The 25119-nt window shown below is 43.5% G+C and overlaps 1 protein-coding gene across 1 annotated transcript; it reads left to right on the top strand.

The window, feature by feature from the left end:
- Positions 1–296: 296 nt before the first annotated feature.
- Positions 297–24891, top strand: YWHAG (tyrosine 3-monooxygenase/tryptophan 5-monooxygenase activation protein gamma). Its single transcript, XM_006057131.4, has 2 exons — positions 297–603; positions 21509–24891. Exons 1-2 carry the CDS (start codon positions 517–519, stop codon positions 22163–22165), a joined length of 744 nt encoding a protein of 247 aa, XP_006057193.1. The 5' UTR covers positions 297–516; the 3' UTR covers positions 22166–24891.
- Positions 24892–25119: the final 228 nt, after the last annotated feature.

A 25119-nucleotide genomic window follows, 5' to 3' on the forward strand; every position in this document is an offset into this window, starting at 1 on the left:
AACTACAACTCCCAGGGGCCCACGCGTCGGGGGCCCTGGCAGGGCTGGGGTCTGCAGGTCCAGGGTGGGTGGGGGATCGTCTGGAGAAGCTAGGGCGCAGCGAGCCGGGTGAAGTGAAGCACGGGGCTTGTCGAGGGGCACCGGCGAAGAAGGGGATACCCGGGAGGCTGTAGCGAGCTGAGCCGGGGAGAGGAAACCCGAGAAGCGGAAGGGGCCGGGGCGGGGCCGGGGCGGGGGCCGCGCGCGGGCTGGTGGGCGGGGCCGGCTGCGTCACGCGGCGTGGGCGGGGCCGTAGGGGGTTGTCCGCCCGCGGCACGCACAGCCGCCGCAGCCGCCTCGCGCCCGTTCCCGCGGTCGCAGCTCGAGTCGCAGCCTCCGCGCCCGTCGCCTCGAGCCGCTCGCGTCTCGTGTGGGTCGGTTCCTCCGGCACACGGGCTCCAGCCGCGCCGCAGCCGCCCTCCAAGCCTTCCCGGCCGCCCAGGATCATCCTCGTCCGGCCCGACTCAGCCAGTGAAGATGGTGGACCGCGAGCAACTGGTGCAGAAAGCCCGGCTGGCGGAGCAGGCGGAGCGCTACGACGACATGGCCGCGGCCATGAAGAACGTGAGTTTCTCCTCCCCTCCCCTCCCCCTCCGCCTCGCCCCAGCCCCTTCGCGGACGCGGGCCTTCGCGGGCTCTGCCCGGGGACTAGTCGCCCGTTGGCGACTGCAGGTCTGGATGCCCCTGAGGGGACCGGGGAGGGTCCCGAGAACACTGAGGACCAGGTGTGTGACGCGGCCTCTCCCCGAGCGTCCCCCAGGGCCGGCGGCCCGGCCGCCTCGGCCCTCCCCGCGCGCCTGGGTTGGGGCGGGGTCTTTTCGGGGCTGGGCTCGGGAGCGGGGTCTCCGGCCTCCGAGCCTTCGGGTCGGCTTGGGGACCTGAGCGGGGGTCGTGCGCATCCTTTGTGCCCCACTTTCCCCTCCTCCCACAGCCTGGGCGTGTGGGGGCGGGGGACCGCATGGATGCGGTTCCTCTTTTCTCCCTGATGTCTGGGCGGCGCCTTTCCCATTCACTCAGCAGGTCTCCGGGTTTTCTAATACTCCCCCCCGCCACCCACCCCACTCCCCAAATGTTCCCACTGCCTTCTGCAGACAGATCCTTTAAAGCCTCTTCCAGAAAAAATGTAGGCTCTCCTGAAAATCTGGACTCAATGGTGCAAAATCGAAACCTCCTTGCTCACGTTTTTCTTAACAAAAGGCTCCCCTCTCTCCATTCCTCAAAGCAAGCCCTCTTCTTGCCTTTAGGAAGGGGGGCACGTTTGTCTCGCTAGTGTTTTCATTGATTGTTCTCAATATGTCATCTCCATTTTTTTCTTAGTGTGCTCGTATTGAAAGGGTAGGTATTGTCTCTAAAATAAAGGTTGTGAATTTAGCCGACTGGTTCAATTTGTGACATATGCTGTTTCTTTTTTAAATACAGGCACACATCTGTTGAAATTCCTTTAAGTTGAAAAAAATATTCTCTCTGATCTGATATTGCAAACAAAGCGGTGGTGGGAGGCAGTATCAAGTCATTCCAGAAGATTCTGCATTTGTCATATTGCAGAGAGCCTAGACTGGGTGGAGGCTGGGGAGGAGTTATTTTAAAGGGGAAAAAGTCTTTTTTTTTTTTAATTTGTTTTGTTAGACACATCTGAAGCTTAAAAAAAAAAAAAAAGCTAGCGCATCCTCAATGCTGATGAAAAGAGAATACTGATCTCCAGTTGTCGCATTTTGCAGATTCCTGTCTGTATTGCACCATTTTGTCAGTAATGCTACATTTATCTGATGGGCGGTCAACCAGTTTGATATTAGAGGAGGGGGACATATTGAGCATTACTAAATGAAACATATCTAATGATTTCAGTCTCTCACTATTCTAATATCTAACTTCCTGCCTTATGTAACAAAGGTTTTAAAATGCATCTCCAGTGTGCAGCGGATACAGGAGTGTACCTTGCACATGAAACCTTTAATGAAACGGTATAGGCATTACAGATTAATTAATTCTCGAATAACTTGACTGGTTCACAGGAGATGACAAGGCTGATGCCTTTACATTTAAACCAGCTACATTAGCAGAGAAGATTTTTATCTCATTAAGGAAGAGGATTGGTTCTGAAATTGGGAGTACTGCTGTATTAATATATTGTCACAGTCGCTGTCTTTATAAGGCGCAAATGATAATTTGCAGTTCAGTGGATATCAATATCTTTAGTTCACGTTATTTAGACTCTTCTAATTTTTCCGTATTTCTAGTTTCACAGGAAAGCGAGTGACCTCGCACCTATATCCATAGCAACCCAGTGATGTCACACACAATGACACAGAGGCTGCAATGCACCTCAGGGCTGGTAGGGAGTATGCAAATGGCATTTGTCCAGGGTAATGCAGAAATTAGCAGATAAGCCAGGTGGAATTGAGCACTTCCTCTTCCGCCAGATGAGAATTGGTCCCCCAAAGAAGAATGTCCTTTATCCTGACACAGACACACCAGGGATCTCTGGATATGCCTGTTCACCTTTCCTATTTCCAATTTTCTGGAAAGTTTATAAGATACAGTCATGTTTTTAAACATTCATCTCAATAATAACCTTGGGCACTGAAGGAATAGAGATGGAAATTTTTAAAACAAGAATATGTTTTATACTCATAGTGTGGGGGTATATGTGGGTTTGTTGCAAATTATTAACTTGGCAGGTTTTAATAGAAACCTTAAAAAAGATGATGACTTCCTACTAGGGCATTTTCAATAAACGTTAGGGAATGAGAATCTGCTACAGACATTTCAGCTTGAGATTTGGAAAACTTCTCTCTCCATGCTTATGCTCCTTAATGGAGTATGGAGGAAAGAAAACAGTTTTATAAAATCAGACCTTTTTCAAAGCAAATCTGTTCACTGTGATTTTGAGGAATTGGTCTTACGTCTGACCTTCCTTTTCTCATCTGTAAAATGGGTCAACACCTACTTGAAAAAGTTGTGAGGATTCAATAAAAAATGTAGATGCTTTAAAAAGGTAACTATAAGACTTGTTTCTTTGTTTATATAAGTCACCACAGAATTTGGAAAATACAGGAAGATAGAAAATACTCAGTCCTACCACTTAAGTGAGTTCTAAGGTTTAACTCCTCTAGATGCTAGAGTGGTGAAATTTATTCCTATCTAGTGAAGGTACCCTAGTAATAAACAGGACCTGTGATAGTTGTAGGTGTGCAACCAAGATAGAAATAAATAACGTGAGCATTTTGAAAAAGAGGGAAGAAGGAAGTTTAGTCTTTTAAGATAAATGTGTAGGCTTGTATCTAAAAAGAAGCGAACACCTAGATATTTCCTACTTGTTAGACAATACTGACTTGTCCTTTGGATTTTAACAGCCTCTTGAGCTACTGGTATTTGCCCTGGGAGGGGGTGGGGAGAAAAGGTTCTAGGCAACTAATGTTGAAGTTACTGGGATAAACATTTGATGATGTGTTGGCGGCAGGGGGGCATTAGTGGCAAAAGGCTATCCTAGTTACGTAAAAATGCCTTCCTAGCAGAATCTATATACTTAAAAAAAATTTTTTTTTAAACTATGTTAAATATTCTGTTTTTTCTACTAGCTCTTCCAGAAGGCTAGATCAATAGCCATTATCACTAATGGAGTAATGACACCTCTGTAGACTCTTTGTGGAGTTCTGCCAGCCATTATTATAATCGAAATCATGTGGCTTCAATTGTTCTCTTTGGAGTGGAAGAATACAGATAACTGTTGGCTTTTTATGTTCACCTTCCCAATAACTGAAATGACTACTAAGTGCCTTTTCTAATTATTTAAACAATTTCATATGGGTTTTTTGTTTTTTTTTATCGAGATAAAAGATGTTGCTGAATGTACATCTTCATTACAGTTCATTAGATTAACTACAGACCCTGGGAGGATTTCATCCCTTGGTACTTGGAGGAAGCCTTATTTATTTATTAAACCAAACTCTAGTTAAATTATTAAAAAGAGTGGAGGAAATGATTTGAGTCTTTTTTGTTGAGGTAACAGTCACAGGGCATGAACTAACCATTTTCAAGTGTACTATTCAGTAGCACTCTAGAAAAGGGAAAAATGATATTTTTAAAAAGTGACCATGGTTGGCCATAGCTGGCTGGATTTCAGCACATGATTACTGATTCAGGAATGTGTCAGTAATGAAGTGCTCACAGCCAGTGGTGATCAGTATCCCTTTGTGTTTGTTTTCTAACATCTGAACCTTTTCAGCCTAAACTGAAAAAAAAAAAAAGGAGGGGGGACTTCTTTTGGCTTGGTTTGTATTTCCATTTTAAAAGTTCCAGAGCTTAAAAACTGTGTGATGCTCACCCAAATAAGAACAGTTTACCTGAAATCTGAGCAAATTATTGTTAACTATTTGGAGATTATAGGAGTTATGCTGGTGTTCTTATGATCACTCATTTTCCACCCCAAGACTGACTGACTGTTAGACACGCTCGCCCTGCTGTGTGGTGGCGGTTCTGCAGTGCTGAGAGCCTGCAGTTCTGAGAGTCTGTTCACGCATGGGCTTCCCATAAATAAGATGCTGAATACATTGTTTTGGTGCTTCTGAGGCGGCCAGGAGCAATGTTTTGCCTCTGGTATGATCAGCCCTAACCCTTTTATCTGGCAGGGCATCTGATTATTTCTGTATTCCTCCCAGATTCCATGAGATGAGGAAGAAAAGTAGGCAAAGGCCCTATGTACGTTTAATAGAGAAAAAAGTCATATATAAGCCATTGTCTTTTGTCTTATTTTCTAAGCTCTTTTTGTTAGACTCAACAGCTGTGATTATGGGGCACCCATTGTCTTTCTAGGTTATAAAGTCTACCAGTGCGAGCTGCCTTATGGCCTTTGCTCTCATAACCATTTTTCTGTTGTCCTCCCTAGATTCCCTTTTAGGTATTAGTTTTGGTTTAGTACCAAACCCTGTTATCTTACTTTAGATTGGCACTTGCAGAGATCCTTGAAATTTTGATTTTACTTATTTAGGGGGGAAAAAATAGTTACAGGAAGAGCAATCAACAAAAATTCCCAAAGGAGAGCTTTAATTTTAAATAAATGGTTACATTGGATTGGTTCCATGATTTTGCAGAAACACTAAAAATCTGTAAATCTTTTAAGACTAGTCTTTTTTTCTCGCTCTTTTGAAAGAACTGAATAAGTCTAAACCAAATTTTTGTCAGCATATTACTTAGAAGAGTGTCCCAAGAGGTAGATTTTTTCTTTACCTAATTTGAACACTGTTAATGGGGTGCATAGCTTTAGTTGGGTTGTGAATAGGTAGGTAGAAATGAGTGTTCTTATATATAAGACATGAAAAAAATTCCAGGCAAACTCACTGGTCTTAATCTTTGTAGCAATGTCTTATTTTTGGAGAGGTGTAAAGCCAGACTTGGTGAGCAGGATCCAGGTGTAGTGTCAGCTTTTCCCTCTTGAAAGTTCTGTTACTAGAAGCGGGGTGCCAGAGCTGGGCGTGTGACAGTGACGTCCGTGGGCAGCTGAACGTGGAATGACGGTGGTGCGGGAGGAATCCCCGCCCCCCTCCCCACGGCCGAGTGTGAAGAGCAGCTGTGGCCGTGTGAGAAGTGCGAGAAGGCTAAGAGGTAACAGAAGGAACGCTTTGAAAAACACAGGTTTGTTTTGAAGAGAGATCATTTCAAACCCCTTGAGCTTTCTGAAAGGAGTTATTAATACGACACTTAAGCTGCCATATTCAGTTAACCAAGATCTAGGGAAAAAGTTGCCTATGAGCGAGGTACTTAAAGGATGTCAAAATCAGCTTAAAATTTTTCGACTGATGGGTGCAATCCGGTGCCATTCAGTTTAGCACAGTGTTCCTTTTGTGCGGGTCTAACGTGAAGTAGCGAATGAGTGTGTCTTTGCAGCAGGTGCCTGGCATGGAAACTTGCAAACCAATCCCACACTCCCGCCAGGACATTCATTCTTACCTGAGGGCCTGTCTTGCATGGCTAGACCCATGGATAGATGTTCTTTTCAAATCATAGTCCGCGATTCACGTATGACTCATCTCTGGACTCGCTCACTACATCTGTGTAATAAAAACAGATGTTGAGTTCAGATCCTGGATTTTTTATTTTATTTTTTTAAGTAGGTTGAAAATGACCCAATCCATGAGGATGAGGAGCATTAACCAGGATAGGATAAGAACAGCAGAATAGCATTCTGAGACAAGGACAGCTGGATGAGTATGTCCAGCTTGAATTTGGGCATGCTGTGATTTTCTAAGGGAGTCTGATTGTTGGAAGGCTGTCACCATTGAAACTGACAACTGATGACAAAATGTCTGGCCTTCAGGACACTAGAAAATTTTTTGGAGGGATGACAAGTATCCATAATCCATATTCCAGGGATATTCCCATCATGTCATTCTATAGAGTTTTGTACCTTGAATTTTTCCCTTGATGTTTGAAGGTATTTTTTTCTGTTAATCAGTATTTTCAGTAGCTGAACAGACCTGTGGATGTGTCACAATCTTAAGTATTTTGTTTAGCATTTAAGCTGTTTCCAAATTTATAGATATTGCCATGAGTATCTTTGTGGCTAAAGCTTTCAACACAGATTGCATATTAGGACAGAGACCCAAAAGTGGAATTGTTGCAAGAACAGCTGAGAATTTTTAAGGAACTTGAAACCGTCACCAGTAGTGGTGTTTATCTCAAAAGTTTTGGAAGATGTAATTGTTGAGCTAGATTTTACATACCCATGGTTCAAAGGTCAAGGATATTCTATTGCCCTTTTGCCTCCAAAAAGAAAAAATAAGGTTGAAACGGGAAAGCTTGACTGCTAGCTTATGTGCTGCAAGCCTCCCTTTTGCTGCTTTAGGATGGATGGAATGAGTGCCTTTAAAAAGGAAGTTGAAAAAATAAAAACTAGTATGGGAACTTTATATACAAAATAAAGATATATAGCATGATAGAACCCCATATAACCAATTTCACCATTTGTCAGCACATTGGCCAGTCATCCATCTGTATACTTTACTACTCTCTGGTTCCCTTGGTATTTACCATCTTGCATGATGGCTTTTTATTGACCTAAAATTACCCCTTATTTCCCGCAGATGTTCCAGATACCGGCAAGATCGCTTTACATTCAAATTTGGCAACCTCAGAGTGTAGTTTCTTGCTTAAAGCATTTAATCCAGATGGCAGATGAAGTTTTTCCTAGATTTTCAGAGGAGTGTTTCTCTTCGGTTGACATCCAAAGCACTCACTGCTTCCCATCAGCCTTTGCTCATGAGGAGAAAAAGGCCTGATGGGTCTTCAGTGGGAAAGAGGATGCTGTGGCTGTAGGTTTACAGAAGGGTTCTCTCATTACAGGACTTCTTTTTTGTTGCCTTTTTTGGGAAGGGGACAAGAGAGGCTGATAGTTTTTCTCAGTTCTGACTATTATCACCAATTTGATTGTTGTTTAGCCCCTAAGTTGTGTCCAACTCTTTGGCGACCCCCTGCACCATAGCCTGCCAGGCTCCTCTGTCCATGGGATTTCCCAGGCAAGAGTGGGTTGCCAGGCCCTCCTCCAGAGGATCTTCCCGACCCAGGGATCAAACCCCGAGTCTCCTGCATTATTAGCAGGCGGGTTGTTTACTAAGCCACCAGGGAAGTCCCACCAATTCGATAGGAGTGCTAAAACCCAGTTGATTTGTTGAGAATGATGTGGGGAAACAAGTTTTGCTTTTGTTCCATCTCGTTGCTTGCCAAGCATCTTTTTAAAAATCACTTTGCCTTAAAGTCAGCTACTACTGGTTGTATGTGTGAATAGGTAAAAGTAGGTAGGTAGATAGTATACACTGGAGGAGGCAATGGCACCCCACTCCAGTACTCTTGCCTGGAAAATCCCATGGATGGAGGAGCCTGGAAAGCTGCAGTCCATGGGGTTGCTGAGGGTCGGACACGACTGAGCGACTTCACTTTCACTTTTCACTTTCATGCATTGGAGAAGGAAATGGCAACCCACTCCAGTGTTCTTGCCTGGAGAATCCCAGGGGCGGGAGAGCCTGGTGGGCTGCTATCTATGGGGTCGCACAGAGTCGGACACGACTGAAGTGACTTAGCAGCAGCAGCACAAAGTATACACACTGGCCGTCTGGGCCCAGACATCCTGAATTCGAATCCATGCTCAGAAGTATGGAGTTGACCAGTTTAGTGACATCAGTAATAATGGGTGAGTGGACTGCCTTTTTATTTTTTACCATTTGAAAGTCGTGCAGAAAAAGGCTAGATTTTTGGAACTAGACTCATTTATTGAGGAAGAAAAAACAAGACGGTAAAAACCTCAAGCAGCTGTAGTAACAAATTGAAGTTTAAAACTTGCATAAAATACATTTCTATTGGTGTTACTTATTTAGAATTATGTCTAGCGTATAGATTCCCCCCAAAACAGATATTATCACTCGTTCTTACTTTGGATTTATGGTACTCTTGCATTTTGGTCATGTTTTTCTCTTCCTAATCTGGCTGGCTGTATATACACATAATAAACTTTTTAATAAAGACTGATTAAGACCAGTTTTTTAGCAGGTGTTTATATGTGTTGTGAAAATCACATCAGTACTATAATTCGTTACGGCATAGCATTACCCTGAAATGTTGGTGCATTAAGCTAAGCATCTGGGCCACAGTGGAGAACCTCGTGCACTTTTTGGTATGACTTTTCACATCTGTTCTGTAGATTTCTGCACTGACTATGATCTTTTTGAGAAGACAAAAATATTTTAAGTTACACACTCTTAAATAAAAATATTCCAATATAATTGAACATTTACTATCACTTTGGCTGTATTTTTCCACATTTAATTTCACAACAGTTTTATAAAAGTGATGGTCCCATTTTATAGGCATAAATGTTTAATATGCTTAAGGCTTGAGTTTAAAGTTGTTTTTTTTTTTTTTTTCCTCTGAAATCAGCCTCTTTAAAAGGCTTTTTAGTTTTCAAAAAGGAGTCATAGGTAAGGTGTGTATATGGAGACTGATGATCTTTTAGCTGTTGTCTCAATGACCTGTTTTCATTAATTTTTAGTCAGTGTTCCATTGTTTGCAGAAGCTTTGAAATTCTTTCAAGCTGTTGTATATTTAATACTTTTCCATTGAGTTGTCCCTTAGAGGGTTGTTGTTTAGTCTAGATTTTAAATACGGAACAAACTTCTTTAGGACATCACTAAGATAAATGTGAGTGTATTTATCATAAATAAATGTGAGCCCTAAGACTGCATATGAATGTAACCTGGTTTCTTTTAGAAAATATTTGGTCCCATGATCTTGGTATGTTTTAAGTATCATTTACTGAAGGAGAACTTGTAATTTTTAGCATAAGGAGATAAGTACCATGGTTTTGCCATTGGAATCTTACAGATATTGCCCAGAAGTAAAGGATGCCGCTTAGGCTGAATGCAAGAGTATTCCTCACTTGAAAGAAATGGGAGGAAGCTGTGACTTTTTTGTTCATCAAAAGTAATACTATCTTGTGTGGAATTCACAAGCAGGAGTGTGGAAACATGTTGGTTTGGTTTTTTTGGAAACATATTTCTAGGGGGTTTCAGTGAAGATCAAAGGAAGAAAAGAATGTTAACTTGAATGTTTTGTAGATGCTCTAGGCAGTGGGAGAAGTGAACTGCCAGAGTAGACTGATCCAGAAATCACGCAGGGGAGACAGAGCTGTGAGGGGGGTTATTGAACATCAGTGGGTGGGAATATTCAACACCCAGGAAGAGAAGGACAGCCCAGTGCTGTGGAGTCCGAGGACAACTGAAGTCACCCTGGGTGTCGGGAGGTTTCCTGGAAACTATAGCAGAGGTAGGGGTGTGGGTATGGGTGTGGAGGGGAGAAGGCTGGAGGCAGGAGTGTCCAGGCAGAGGGCATGGCGTTGTTCAGGTTCAGAATGTACAGACAGCTGAATCTGCTGCATGATTCACGCCCTCACTCTTGGTTGCCCTGAGAGAATGTTAGGAAATGAGTCCAGAGAGGGGCGGGTTCACGAAGGGCCTTACAGAGTTTGGATTTTTCTTAGGCTATGGACAGTCATTGAAGGATTTTTGGCAGAAAGGGATCCTCATCCCATTTTTGGTTTGTTGAGAGCCATGGCAGCAGCGTGGAAATTGAATAGGAGGAGAGTGGGACAAGACTGATAAATAATTGCAGAGTCTAGTCTAAAAGGCGGAGAAGGCAATGGCACCCCACTCCAGTACTCTTGCCTGGAAAATCCCATGGATGGAGGAGTCTGGCGGCCTGCAGACCATGCGGTCGTGAAGAATCAGACACGACTGAGCGACTTCACTTTTCACCTTTCACTTTCATGCATTGGAGAAGGAAATGGCAACCCACTCCAGTATTCTTGCCTGGAGAATCCCAGGGACGGGGGAGCCTGGTGGGCTGCTGTCTATGGGGTCACACAAAGTCGGACACAACTGAAGCGACTTAGCAGAGCAGTCTAAAAGGATGAGGACCAGGGCAGGGACGGTGAGGGTGGATATGGGAGAGAATTTGATGGCTGGAGATAGGATGAGGAAGGAGAAATGATGGAGATGAAGTCAGTTGCTGTCATGCTGTATTTGAGGAAACATTTAAGTGGCGGTCAGTAGAGACATCATGGCTACACGTTAACTCAGGAAAAGCCCTTAGAAGAGTCCATGGCACAGGTTAAGCTCTCAGAGTTACTTATTACTCCTTCATTAAGGAAACAAATTACTTAGGAACCACTAATGACCAGACTACTCTCAGACCTGGAGAATGTGATATCCCCTGCCCTCATAGAACTGAGATTCTAGTGGGACTCTCCTATGAATCCATGCTAGTTAAAACCAGGCACAATAAGGTCATCCAGGCAGAATGGAGAGTCAGAGTCAAAAGGTGAACCCTAGGGGATCACACTTCTGTAGTGCCTGGAACAAGATTTAAGATGAAGACAGGAGAACACAGAAGATGTGAAGTAGGAAGACAGTTGTAACAGTACTAATGGGCTGAGGAGTGAGTGAAAGGTGGAGGAATGGTAACGAGTTAGACTGGTTTTCAGAAACGTGATGTTGCAGAAAGTAGGAGGTGTGATTTAAAGGGACCAAAACCTGAACTTGGACTACGTGTTAGGGGGCAAGTACAGGAACGAGGGGCCCAGCCTGAGGCTTAAAGAAAAGCCTTAATTCCTAGTGACTACAGTCTGGCTTTTTTTTGTTGGTCTCTCTTCATCCTCTCCTCTCCCCTCTGTTTTGGGTGTAAGAGTAGAAAGCAGGCTGGGTGGTTGTATTGATTGAGGATTTAGGGATGGTGCAGCAGCAGGATGAGGCTTAGGAAAGTTGATATTCATGCAGAAATAATTTGATGGATCTGCCTTACAAGGAAGAAATAAAGCCTAAAGGGAAGGGGCTGAGCAAATCTAGTTGGTGGGAGTGAGGCCTGGTAATATTGGAGGATAGGAGTTTGATTTTCTTATTTGCTGTGCCACATGGCTTGTAGGATCTCAGTTCCCTGACCAGGGACTGAAACCCAGGCCAGGGCAGTGAAAGCTCTGAGTCCTAATCACTGGACAGCCAGCAGACTCCCAGGAGTTGGATTTCAATGGTGGTGGTTGTAGCGGGTTGGGTAATTTAGGATTCTGGGATTGACATATACACACTGCTGTATATAAAATAGATAACCAACAAGGACCTAGTCTGTAGCACAGGGAACTCAGTATTCTGTAATAAGCTCTGGGAAAAGAAGGTGGAAAGGATGGATGTATGTATACGTACAACTGGATCACTTTGCTGTATAGCTGCAACTAACACAGGGTGAGTTAACAATAATCCAATATAAAGCAATTTTAAAATGAATGGTTGTGAATGAGGTCAAAGGTGTGGTTTGAGGATAAGTTGTCAGAATTGATGAGATCAAAGCAAACTGTTGTTTATAATTAATTTGAGGGCATGCCTTGATAAGGAAGTCGGCCAGAGGTCTGGATACAAGTCAACAATCCCAAAGAAAGGGAACATGACATCTATTCCAGGAGAAATCTGAGAAGCAAAGAAAAGGCAAGAAAGAGGAGATGATTGTGAGGGACTCAGTATGGGCTTGTATGTATAAAAACCTGTTAAGCTAATTTTGATTGAGCTAATTTTTAGAATAGGGTTATTTGACTGCTAGCCAAGGGTGTGCTGGAGCATAGCATATCTGTTTCCTGACGTGTGGGGTTAAATGGCATGCTGTGGAGCTTTGGCTTATGTCCCAGTTGTTGAAAAGTGAGATCAGACGGGAGCAATGGGTGGAATCTGGGCTAATGAAGTGGCCTTGTTTTTGCTTCAAGTCCTGTACCTTGACCCTAAAATTCAGCTGTTCTTGTATTTGGTGCTGGTGGCCCCTAACAATAGCCAGCTTATTAGTAGTTAAGTTGTTTGTATCAAACTACCTGAAACAAATGTTTCTTATTTGTCTCAGTTCTGTGGACTGGCCAGGTAGTTGGGGGCTGCTGGGGGCTCCTTGGGGGCCAGATGAACTATGGAGAGGCTAAGGCCTCTTCACACGGTCTCTCGTCTCCAGGTGAACCAGGCTTTCTTGGCCTGGTTCCCGGCAGCAAGCCCCGATTCACAAGCACTTTTTGGGCCTTTGCTTGCCTCATACTTGGTAATGCTCCGTTGACCAAGTCGCACGATCAAATTCAGATGACAGAGGTGAAGTACATGCTTGTTCTTGATGGAAAGAGCCTCAGAGTCTTAAAAGGAAGGGGCTATATACTTAAAAGGAAGGGGCTATACCCGGAGTTGGGCTTCCCTGGTGGCTCAGACGATAAAGAATCCATCTGCAGTGTGGCAGCCCTGGGTTCAATCCCTAGGGTGGGAAGATCCACTGGAGGAGGGCATGGCAACCCACTCCAGTATTCTTGCCTGGAGAATCCCCATGGACAGAGGAGCCTGGCAGGCTGCAGTCCATGGGGTCGCAAAGAGTCGGACACGACAGAGCAACTAAGCGCACACACACGTACAGAGTTGGAACGAGTTCTGTGGGCCATTCATGCAATTAGTCTGGGCTGGATATATCCTGTGAGATTCATGTCACTTAGCAAACATTGGCAGGTGACTAGGTTCTGTGGTGATTCATTGATGCGTGCAGTGTGCTGCCTGCTCTTAAGGACTTTAGTCTTTTGAGGAGGAAAAAAGGTACAGGCTTACACCCTGAGACACGAGAAATAAGCAGTGTAACAAGTGCGTGGTGAGACTTGCAGTAAACAGAAATTGGCTCTGCCTGCGAACTTTTCAGGCTTCAGGAAATAAGTGCAGCATTTGAATTAGGGCTTAAAGGACGACTTACAGAAAATTTTTCTTCATGAGTTCTGGAAGTGCTTTTTGGGTGGTAGGAAAAACATGAGAGCAGAGGAGTGTGTAGTATGAGGAAGACTGTGAGACCTGGGTCTGGGTGTTGGTGACTCGGAGCAGGGTTTTTTCTACCTTGGCACTGTTAACACTCGGACATTTCTTTTGTGTATCCCTAGGAGTGGAATGGGGAGAAGGTGATGGCACCCCACTCCAGTACTTTTGCCTGGAAAACCCCATGGACGGAGGAGCCTGGTGGGCTGCAGTCCATGGGGTCACGAAGAGTTGGACATGACTGAGCAACTTCACTTTCATGCATTGGAGGAGGAAATGGCAACCAACTCCAGTGTTCTTGCCTGGAGAATCCCAGGGACGGGGGAGCCTGGTGGGCTGCCGTCTATGGGGTCACACAGAGTCAGACACGACTGAAGCCACTTAGCAGCCGCAGGAGTGGAATGACTGAGTCGGTAACTCAACATTCTGAGGAACGTTGACCTGCAGTTCTTCACCTGGAGAAAGACGTGTGTGGATCCCATGCAGTACTGAGTCTTTGAGGGTTAGGGCTGCTAAGGAGAGTATTTACAAGAAGCTCCTCCTAGGTTAAGAACTGGTCATATAGTGGAAAGCATATGGGATTTTAAGCCATGAGATTTGGGTTCCACTCTTTGGCTCTGAGCCTTAATTTTCTACGCTTTAAAATGGAAATAACAATACTGAATCATAAAGAGGACCAAAGAGGAATTATAAGTTTGGTCAAAGAACTCATTTCTGATACTACAAAAGTTATTTAGAAAAATACAGAATATATGAGTATTTCTTAAAAGAAATATCTTTTAAACAAAGAGTCAGGATTTAAGAATGAAACCCTGGAAGTATTCTATTAAACTCAGAACGAAACGAAGATGCACATTATAGCATCAATAATACTGTCCTTGTTTTTGCAGCAGATATCCTTGAATCAGTGGTATTTGAGAATCAGATTAGGTAGTGAATAAACTGGGAAAATATTAGAATTAAATTAGTAATTAGTTCAATGAAACAGGGCTGAAAATCTGTGGTATATATACTACTATATATCAGTCCTAATCTTTGTAAAGATAATAATGAAAGATTTTTATGCAACTAAGTTTATTTTTAAAGGTATTCTTGGTAGAAGTGAGGTGGTGAGTGCAAAGCAGCAGATGTGGGCTTGAGTTAGTAATTTATTACATTAGTAAACTTGTTTATATAAAACTGCGGGCTTTAAGGTTTTTTTTTTTTTAAACTTGGTTTGATAAAGTTTGGTGGATGTGATTGACTGAGTAAATTATGGAGAGGTTTTGTTTGACTAGGTACTACTGGTAGCAGGTCAAAAATTCAACCTGATCAACCTTGACTGCCTCTCAGCCACTCTGTTTTCAGCGATACAGAAATATCTAGAAACATTTCTAGAGATACGGTGAGAATATACCAGTACTTTTAAAATGACTGCCTAGAATTCCCTTGTATGGATGTTCATAAACCAGACTCCCGTTGACCACCATTTAGGTGGTTCCAGAGTTTAGCTGTTAGAAATGACACAGTGAATCCGTTTCTAGAAATGGAATGGCAGAGTCAGGTTTTTTAGTATTTAATTTTGATAGTTGTTCCAAATTGCCCTCCCTGAAGTTTGTGCTAATCTGTGATGTCCAACAGTGGATGGTAGTGGTGCCTGTTTATCCGCACTGTCAGCCTTCACAGTCAGTCATCAAAATATTTAAGTTCTGCCAGTCTGATGGGAGAAAACTTAACACTTATAAAATGAATGACTTTGGGTTATAGATATATAACTATATATATAATTTTTTCCTTTTTTTCAATTCCTTTTGCTCACTTTTCTATTACCGATTAGTTTTAAATTCGTTTTAGCAAGTGGGTGAGGGGTTTTCTTTTTTTTGGTCTTTGGTCACACTGTGCAGCTTGTGGAATCTTAGTTGGATCAAACCTGGGCCTTATCGGTAAAAGCATGGAGTCCTAACCACTGAACCGCCAGGGGAATTCCCAGCAGTAGCATGTCTTAAAGTACATCTTTTTTACTGAAGTATAGTTAATTTACAGTTTTGTGTTAGTTTCAAGAGTACAGCAAAGTGATTCAGTTTTTTATATATATATTTTAGATTCTTTTCCATTACAGGTTATTGTAAGATAGATAGATAGATAGGTAGATATATATATATATATATATATATGTATGTATGTATATTTTTCAGATTCTTTTCCATTACAGGTTATTATAAGATACTGAGTATAGTTCCCTGTGCTGTACAGTAGGTTCTTGTTATTAAAAAAGTACTTTATTGTTAAAAGTTGCTAGCCAGCAGTCTGGCAAAACACGGCTGCCCCAAACCATCAGTCTGCAGGCCCCAGTACTGTGAAGGGCGGTGAAACAGGTGTTGCCTGTGTGGGAGAAACTTTCTTTCTCTGATACGGTGCAGGGTTTACATCATCAGAGACTTGGGGTCTGAAACCGGAGGACTTGAGTTCGTGTCCCTGCCCCTGCTGTCTGTTAGTGGGCTGGTTTTGAGGGGAAAGTCTATTCATTGCTCTGCAGCACACCTGTCGAGTATAAGGCCCACCACATCGGGGTAGTTGCGAGAAGACCACGGTACCTGACAGCTGTCAGAAAAGCGCAGGTTCTCCGGCAGCTCTCCTCATCACTGAGGCCTTGAGCTCAACCCTGAATATGCCGTGGAAGTTCCCTGACTCTTCTGGGACGTTCCTCTTCCTGGAATGTTTCCCTGCAGCACAATTTTTATCCAAGAGCATTGCTGCTGCCTTTTAAAAGCCTAACGAATGCATTTCCCAGGCAGACTTGGCTGCCTTGAGAGTGTCTCTGTGACTGGTGATCTAACGTGAATACATTTGTGTTTCCTCCTCATGAACTAGCACCTTGAGGGCATCTCACAAATGTTCTGTCTTTGGCACAGTGAGGTATGATGTGACGTACGCTAGGTGTTTGGTGAATGCTTGGTGACTTATCTGGTAAGCAGTGGCCTTTAACTGTATTTTTCTTGTCATCAGACCTTATGTGACACATTATCAAGTTTCCCAGAATGAATAGGTAATTGACATCCCTAAGGCTCCCTCCCTGTTCAGTGGTTTGCCAGGACTCAGCATATAGAGCCATACTTTTTTTTTTTAATTATTTATTTATTTGGCTGTGTCTGGTCTTAGTTGAAGTACGCAGGATCTTTGGTCACGCAGGATCTTTAATTGTGGTGCACAGATTCTTTAGTTGTGGCGAACGGGCTTAGTTGCTCCTTAGCATGTGGGATCTTAGTTCCCCAACTAGGGTTTGAACCCAAGTCCCCTGCATTGCAGGGCAGATTCTTAACCACTGGACTGCCAGGGAAGTCCCAGAGCCACACTCTTGACTATGATGTATTACAGTGGAAGGATGCAAAGCTAAATCAGCAAAGAGGAAAGGTCCTTGGGGTGAAGATCAGAGTAAGCCAGGTCTAAGAGTCTCCCCTCTCTGGAGACTCAGGTGGACTGTGTGTGAAATGTCTACTGGGAAGGAAGCTTATTAGAGACTCAGTTCCCAGAGGTCTTTCTGAGGCGTGTTCGCGGAGCACTTTGTGCCTTGCACATACCAAATTCAGGACTTCTGGAAGGAACACATTGTTTGGACAAACTTTTTAGGGCCAATGGGCCATTCTTAATCGGGGCTAGTGGGAACCCTTCCAGAATCCTAGTTCTCAAATGCTAGCCAAGGGTCAGCTTCGCAAGCAGACCTTTCTAAAGATAGCAGTCTCAAGCCTGTTGTGTTAACTCTTTTTTTGCACACACTGTACTTTAAGTTGAAGGCGTCTTGTCCGGATATGCATGATATGAACTTCAGATTGTTTTCAAAAATTTTAATTTGATATTTAGTAGGTCGTCTCTGGGCTTCCCTCATAGCTCAGTCCATAAAGAATCTGCCTGCAATGCAGGAGACTGGTGTTCTATTCCTGGTTCGGGAAGATCCCCTGGAGGAGGGCATGGCAATCCACTCCAGTATTTCTGCCTGGAAAATCCCGCAGACAGAGGATCCTGGCGGGCTACAGTCCATGGGGTCGCAAGAGTCGGACATGACTTAGCGACTAAACCACCAGATCGTCTCTAGAATATATGGTTAACTGTATGCAAACAGAGCAGTGTCACATTTCCTTGCAGTGGGTTATTTTTCCCTGTGCTCAGAATATAGATAACAAGGACAACGATGCTCATCTTGTGTCTTCTCGTGTTTTTCTTTTATTTTTGGTGTAGCGTGTTCATTTACCCTTTTCACAGCCTCTTGGCCCTTTGAGGTGATAGCACTCCAAACACAGAAGGACCAAAAATGCTTGAGGGGGCCAGATGTGATACCTGGTGTCTGCAAATATATATGTATTTTTAATAGACTTTTTTAAAGCAGTTTTGGGGTCACAGAGGAAGGCACAGAGATCCCATATGCCCCCTGCCCCCTCCCTCCATGCACAGCCCTCCCCAACTGTCAGCATCCCAGAGGAATGCATTTGTTACCATTCATGGGCCTGCACTGACTCATCATTACTACCCAGACCCATGGTTTCCATTGAGGCTTAGTCTTGGTGTTAGCACTGTCTGGGCATTTTTTTATAAGTGTGTGATTACCTGTGTGGCCATTGGAGTATTAATATCATGCAGAATAGTTCCGCTGCTTTATAAATCCTTTTTTTCATATTTTAAGTAAAGTAAGCTTAATTAAAGTTATTACTTAAGGAGTTTAAACATTCCAAGTTGCATTCATTACAGTTTAAGGTTCTCAATAGATAAGTTGAAGAATTGTGAATGACTTGGTGCTCCAAGACCATAGGGGTCAGAAAGTCATCTAAGTAACGTTCCAAGAATCTCAAGAGTTGCTAATCTTAGGGAGAGAAGGTTTCTCCCCTCATAAACTGTTAGGGGAGAACAGTTGACACTAATTAACGTCTCGATGCCTTAGCAGCTGGGATTTGGGGCGTTCTGTTTCTTAAACTGTTGGTGAGAATAACAGATTTTTCTAACCTTTCTGCTAAAAGCTGTCTTTAACTCACTAAAGAAATTTGAACTTGAGCTAGTATCATAGGAGTTGAGAAACCATAATTTTATTTTTAAACAGAATGTAAAACTGGAGAATTTGCAGACTGTCCATGTTTTCCAGTAGCCATGACAGCATGCTTGGGGAACCATATATGCAAATGGTCTGTTCTTAGAGACAGTTCAGGGGCTGTTTTGAAAAACACTACCTTCCTTTCCAAATGATGCATATCTCACACCCTCCCACACTGAATACTCATTCTATCTAGGTTAAACCTTTTTAGGACACTATGTGAATAATTTATTTGACCTTAAAAGTTATCTTGACTTTTGAAACTAGTATGGTTGGGATCTCTATTTTAATTAGAAACCACAGATTACCTCTCATACAAGTCATTTTGATCTTAAGGATTTTTAAAAAAAAACCCTGATTTAAGGTTTTTAGAGACATCTTAGTGCCTTTGAGCAGACTTCTTTTTTTTTTTTTTAAGTGTTAAAGGTTTTCCCCTCTAACTTAGTTTTGCAGTAGCAGAGAACATCTGGGTATGTTCCAAATGTGGTTGAGTTACTGTATCTAAAGGTGATGTTGGCATTTCATAATCTTCATGTTCCAGTTTGTCTGAGGCAACTGGACAAACGTTACATAAGTGCAAATGGCCAGCTTTGGGCTCCGCAGCCCCACAGCAAAAGACTTAACAGTATAGAGAACTGGTGAGGTCACTGGGACTTTAAATAGTCGCTGGCTCTTGAAATAAGGACTGCGTGATTTAGGGGAAAGGCCTGAAGCCGACCCCAGTGGCCTTAGGCACTGGGGCTTCTGGCATGGGAGACAGTTTCAGGTTACACCAGAGGCGGCTAGTCGTCAGTATCTGCACATTCAGTGACTGTGGGCGGGTGGCCTGTGGTGTGCAGGGCTCAGGCCTACAGAGGCCGCAGCCTGTTGGAACGCCAGTCTGGGGAGTTATTCCAGGCTATGTGATACTAAAGTTCATGGAAAGGAAGTGATATAGGGAGCTAAGGACTGGAGAACCACCTGGAGCGAAGAAGCGAGACTTGATTCGGGAAGACAGGCTGGATGACCCAAGAAATGCAGAGGCTTCCTACACGGAGAGCTAAAGTGCAGGACATTGTCCCTGGCGGCCCAGTGGTTAGGACACCGCACTTTCACTGCTGAGGTACCGAAACCTCGTCCCCCAGCGTGCGTCTGTTTCTCCTCGGCCACCTCTGCTAGAGCTATTTGCGCTTCACATTAGAGTGGGGAATCAGTAAGGCGTAATAAAAAGGTAACATAAAACCCTAAGTTTAGAAAGTAGTTGAGTATGTATTATTGGCCAGATGTGAGAATTAGTAAGCAAAGCATATAAACCTCTAAGTCTGGTTTACATTCTGATTTAATTCTGAGAGAGTGTGTTAGTTGCCCAGTCATATCCAACTCTTTGTGACCCCATGGATGGTAGCCCTCCAGGCTCCTCTGTCTATGGGGTTTCCCGGGCAAGAATAGTGGAGCGGGTTGCCTTTTCCATCTCTAGGGGATCTTCCTGATCCTGGGATTGAACCTGGGTCTCCTGCATTGCAGGCAGATTCTTTACTGTCTGAGCCACCAGGGAAGCCTTAATTCTGAGAGGAACTATTTCAGTCACATAACCAGTTTCATTAAGCGTAACCGTCTCCCACTCGACTCCTTCCTTTATAAAAGAGGAATATGTATACCCCATGTAAGTGATCCATACACAAGTAAAGTCTCCTGGAATCCCAGCACAGCATATCTTTTTGGACTGTGTCCCACCACCTTTCATATCTGGCAGTAATAGAACATTACGAGGATGCTGTAATCTACACGGTGAACAGAGAGTAGCCAGTTTAACTGGGGGTGGGAGGAGTGGAGTGGGCAGGATTTCACAGAAGATAGAACCTGGCTCTTGTGTAAGTATTTTCCAGGCAGGAACACTGGTAAATGCTCTAGGCAGAGGCAGAACAAAGCAGAAGTAGAACAAAGAGCAGAAGCTGCTTGAAATTAGTAGGTTACCACTAGAGCGCAGGTACCTGAGAGGATGAAGGCAGGGAAACATCTCTGTTGAAAATCTGAGGAAAGAGCTCATGGTCTGGGCTTTCTGATATTGCCGGTGACTGTGTATGTGCCGGTTTGGATGTGGTAGTCAACCAGACAAGTAAAAATGTGACCTCAGAAGAGGGAGGAAAAACAGGGAAGAGCAACAAGAGCCTAAAGTGTATGGCTCTGACATCACAGAAATCAGGTAATATAACAAGAAAATGTAATTTTAGTCATTTGATCTAATTTCTTGATTACATGCAGTTGTTTGGTAGTCATAAAAATATGCATCATAGATGTGCTGTCGCTTTGGTTTGCTCAAGGCTCTTGGTGTTTGGGACGATGGAGACCCTTTAGAAATGCATGGTTGAAAGAAGCATTAATTCCTGTTGGCCACCTCAGCTCAGAAGTGCTTTGCTCCTCTCTTCATCTTGTTGCTAATTGTATCCAGACACTAAAACACGTGTTCCCCAAGTTGCTCATATCTCAGTGATCAGAGTCAGCCCCGTGCCTGGAATTTATATCTTCTTAAGAGCAGAGAAAGTGTATTTTTCAAAGTCAACTTGACGGTGACTCTCTGTTCTCACCAAGTAGGCAAGAGACCCTCACCCAAAAGAAATGGGACTCATGTTTGCCAGACAGGGCAAGAGTAGGAGGAAGCTGTCATTCTGGTTTCTGTTTAAAACAAACAAACTGATGAGGTATAAAAGGCACCTCTAATTAAAATCCCTGGCATTGGTGTGTATGTAATGCTGCTCAAGAGAACTGTTGATGTTTGTAATTTAGATCAAAATTTGGCTTTTCATCTAAGCGTTAGACTTGAGAGTTCTTTCCGGAAACAGCTGAGCACGTGTGTCCTCTAGGGAGGAGGCGGGGGTTCATGCACCATTGAGCCAGCTGCGGTTTCTCCCCTTCTTGCTGCTCATTCCCTCTCCATCTCCCTCCCATGTGCTCACACGGCCTAAAGTCTGTGTGTTGATGACTTTAATCAGCTGATCCATCTTTGTGTTTTAGTAGCATGAAAGATAGGATTAGCCCAACTTGCCATCACCTGTACCATAACAACTCTTTCTTCTTTCCTCTTCAATAGGTGACGGAGCTGAATGAGCCACTGTCCAATGAAGAAAGAAACCTTCTCTCTGTGGCCTACAAGAATGTAGTCGGGGCACGCCGTTCTTCCTGGAGGGTTATCAGTAGCATCGAGCAGAAGACATCTGCTGACGGTAACGAGAAGAAAATAGAGATGGTCCGTGCTTACCGTGAAAAAATAGAGAAGGAGTTGGAGGCCGTATGTCAGGATGTGCTGAGCCTGCTGGATAACTACCTGATCAAGAATTGCAGCGAGACCCAGTATGAGAGCAAAGTGTTTTACCTGAAGATGAAAGGGGACTATTACCGCTACCTGGCCGAAGTTGCCACCGGCGAGAAGAGGGCAACCGTCGTGGAGTCATCTGAGAAGGCCTACAGCGAAGCCCACGAGATCAGCAAGGAGCACATGCAGCCCACTCACCCCATTAGATTAGGCCTGGCCCTTAACTACTCCGTCTTCTACTACGAGATCCAGAACGCCCCGGAGCAAGCCTGCCACTTGGCCAAGACCGCCTTCGACGATGCCATCGCCGAGCTCGACACCCTCAACGAGGACTCCTACAAGGACTCCACGCTGATCATGCAGCTGCTCCGTGACAACCTCACGCTCTGGACGAGCGACCAGCAGGACGACGACGGCGGCGAAGGCAACAATTAAGGCCCCAGGTGGACTGGCAGCGCACGCTGATGCTACTACTGCAGGCTTTATTTTTCCCATGAGTCGGGGGTCGGGGGGGAGGGAAGGGAGGGGTGACCTTCCTAGGGAGAAACCCACGACCTGTCCTGTCTTTGATCGCCTCTTTTGACATTTTTGCCAAAATACCACTAGTGGAAAGTCAGGCTAGCTGTGCTGGTTTTGGAATAGCAGCCTCACACTGGCATATGGACTGTTCTGTAGATTAACGCAAGTGGAGCTGTCTTTAATTTAACTTATTGCTAGAAAATAGGGTTTTAAGATGAAAAGAAAACTTAAAACGGAATGGCCCTCATTCAGTAAGTTCTGTGGTTCCAGTAAGGATTTTTATGTACATATGCTCTCGTCTTTTAAGTTTTGGGTACTTCCTAGCTCATCTGTTTTAGCTGTGCATTTTGTTTTTCAGGGTGTACTCTTAGCAGACATGGAATATTAAATCCCAAGCTGATAGAACGTAAGGTCTGTTTATGGTTTAGGCCATGCCAGTTTTCAGATTAGTTGACAGTGTTAACACTAAATTGCAGTTTACAGTATTTCTACATTACAGCCATATGTTAACATCAAGCCATTGATTGTGTGTTTTTCTTTATTTTGGCTCTTACATCCTTGTTCAGCCTTATCCAGGTCGATTTTGCTGTTCTCTGTCTCCTAGGCCAACAGGCTTGCCTGAGGAGAATCAGAACTCCTTGTTAGGTTTTGGTTAATAGGTGCTTGGCAGGTGGCTGTGGGATTTTTGTCCTTCTTTCTTCTTAAATCCACCACAACAAACGATTAATCACTTTAATAGAAGCATTGAACACCACAAAACTAGAGAAAATTCAGGTCTGTATGTCATTTATCGTGCTGATATTTCCAGAGAAATGCTGGTTTTTTTTTCAGTTGCCACAGCTTCCTCGGGTGGCACTGCCGTCTGTCTCCTCTCTTGGGTCTTCCTCATTGTACCTCGCGCCCACAGCATGCACACGGATGGGTTGAAAAGCTGTTGGGTTGTAGAAGCTGGCGGTCATTTTGAGAAGGTTCGTGGTGCAGTGTGTGAAAATTCAGGTGCTAGGAGCTTACTGGTAGAAAAATCCTGAAGGAAGAGCTCTCTCCATGAACATTGTCCAGTTTTGGGAACCTCGTGTATCCGTTTTTCCTCCGTGAAAACACTCCTTCCCCAAAGAATTGTTGTAGGAAAATAGCATCATTATCAGATAATAAATCCTCAACTCCTATTTGACCACAATTTTTTCTTATTTTTTTCCTTTTAATGAAAACATAGAAGTTGGAGATTGGATTGTGCCATCTTGGCACGTTTTAGAATCGATGGAAACCACCACGCTCTTTCCACACGTTGTTTCAATCAGCCTTAGGTCCTTCGTTCTCATTTTGGATTAAGTCTTTCTGAAAACACGACCTGTTGCATGTGCGTTCAGCCTTTTTTTTACAAGTAATAGCATGAACTGCCGAGATAGGTAACAACACCAGATTTGTTTGTTTCTTTGTTTTATTTAGGCAGGCAGAGGAATGAGTCATAATTGAGGAAAAACCTGACAGTTGCTTTTGTTAAAACCAAAATGGAGCTTCCAGTTGTGAAATGCACAGTGACCAGGATCCAGGTGACAGTGAAGATAGAAGAGTGGCGATGCCCTGTCACGTGGCACAGTCTACCCAGCATGACTTTCCTTAGAAGGCCCCCTCCATGTGCTCGAGAGCGAGTCCCAATTAACCGAGCCTACCAGAAGAACTAAGAGAAGCGAGTTTTATAGCTTCTGCGCCCTAGCAGGGGCCTAAGGTCAATGCCATGGATGGGAAGAGATTGGGGTGGAGGGGGGGGGGGGAGGGGGGGCTTTCCTTAATTTTATCTTCATGTCCAGTGAGCAGTGCTGTGTCCTTCCCTTGTAGCATTTGGAAATGATTTACTGGAATTACAAAACCTATTTTTCTTTTAAATTTCAGCTTTGGCTCTGGCTGCTTTTTAGAATAATGCAAGATAAAAACCACATCTGAGGGCTAAAAAAAAATGAAGAGGGAATGGGAGAGTTGATATTTAAGCAGCTTGAATGGTTTCTTTTCTTTTCTTTATTTTTAAAGAAATGCACTTGCCTATGATACTGTCTCCAGTGAAATGATTACTGCTCCATTACTCTATTGATACAGTATTGTGCATGCTAGTGTTGTATTTCTATACAGTAGCTTGAAATTTATTAACTTATACTGTAGGTGTTATGTATTCCTATGACAAAAAAAATTAAGTCTTCAAATTTTTTAAAGTTTTTTTAATTTAATTTTTTCCTTTTGGGGGTAAAGTTTGCTCTACCAAATAGTGATCGTAACAAATTGATCTGTTTTGGATGTTGCTATAGTGACATGCAGTTATACATTTTGTTTTTTTTTGGGGGGGAGCAAAAGAAACACCAGTGTTAGCTTAATCTTAATGTCTGGTGTTTGTCATGGTGAAATTATAACTATTACAGTGTAGGAGAACACTTGAATATGTTCTCTGAATGAGCCTTTGTGCTTTTTGTCATGTTATGCAGTGAACTATTTTTAAGGTCTAATCAGTGGTTCTTTTTTTCTAACTCCGTGTTTCTCTAAGGAATTCTTTCACACACGGACCATTCTTAGCAGTTTTCCTCAGTGATGGAATATCATGAATGTGAGTCATTATGTAGCTGTCGTACATTGAGCAAATAAACTTACAGATCTGATGTCAGTGCTGCTTAGTTTTATTTAACGAGTTGAAATTTTCCTTTGCTTTCGAAGGTTTGATTGGACCTAGTGTTTTTTCCCCTCTTCACCACTCAGAGAAGGTGGTTGGATGGGGGGAGGGGCGAAACTGTATATTGGAAAGTGCCTCTGTCTGGGAATCAGGCCTGGGTTTACTGACCTTGAAAAAGGATCGCACATTTTGGGGCTCCATCATTTCTCTTAGGAAA

Source organism: Bubalus bubalis, chromosome 24 (assembly GCF_019923935.1).
Source record: "Bubalus bubalis isolate 160015118507 breed Murrah chromosome 24, NDDB_SH_1, whole genome shotgun sequence".
NCBI lineage: Eukaryota > Metazoa > Chordata > Mammalia > Artiodactyla > Bovidae > Bubalus > Bubalus bubalis.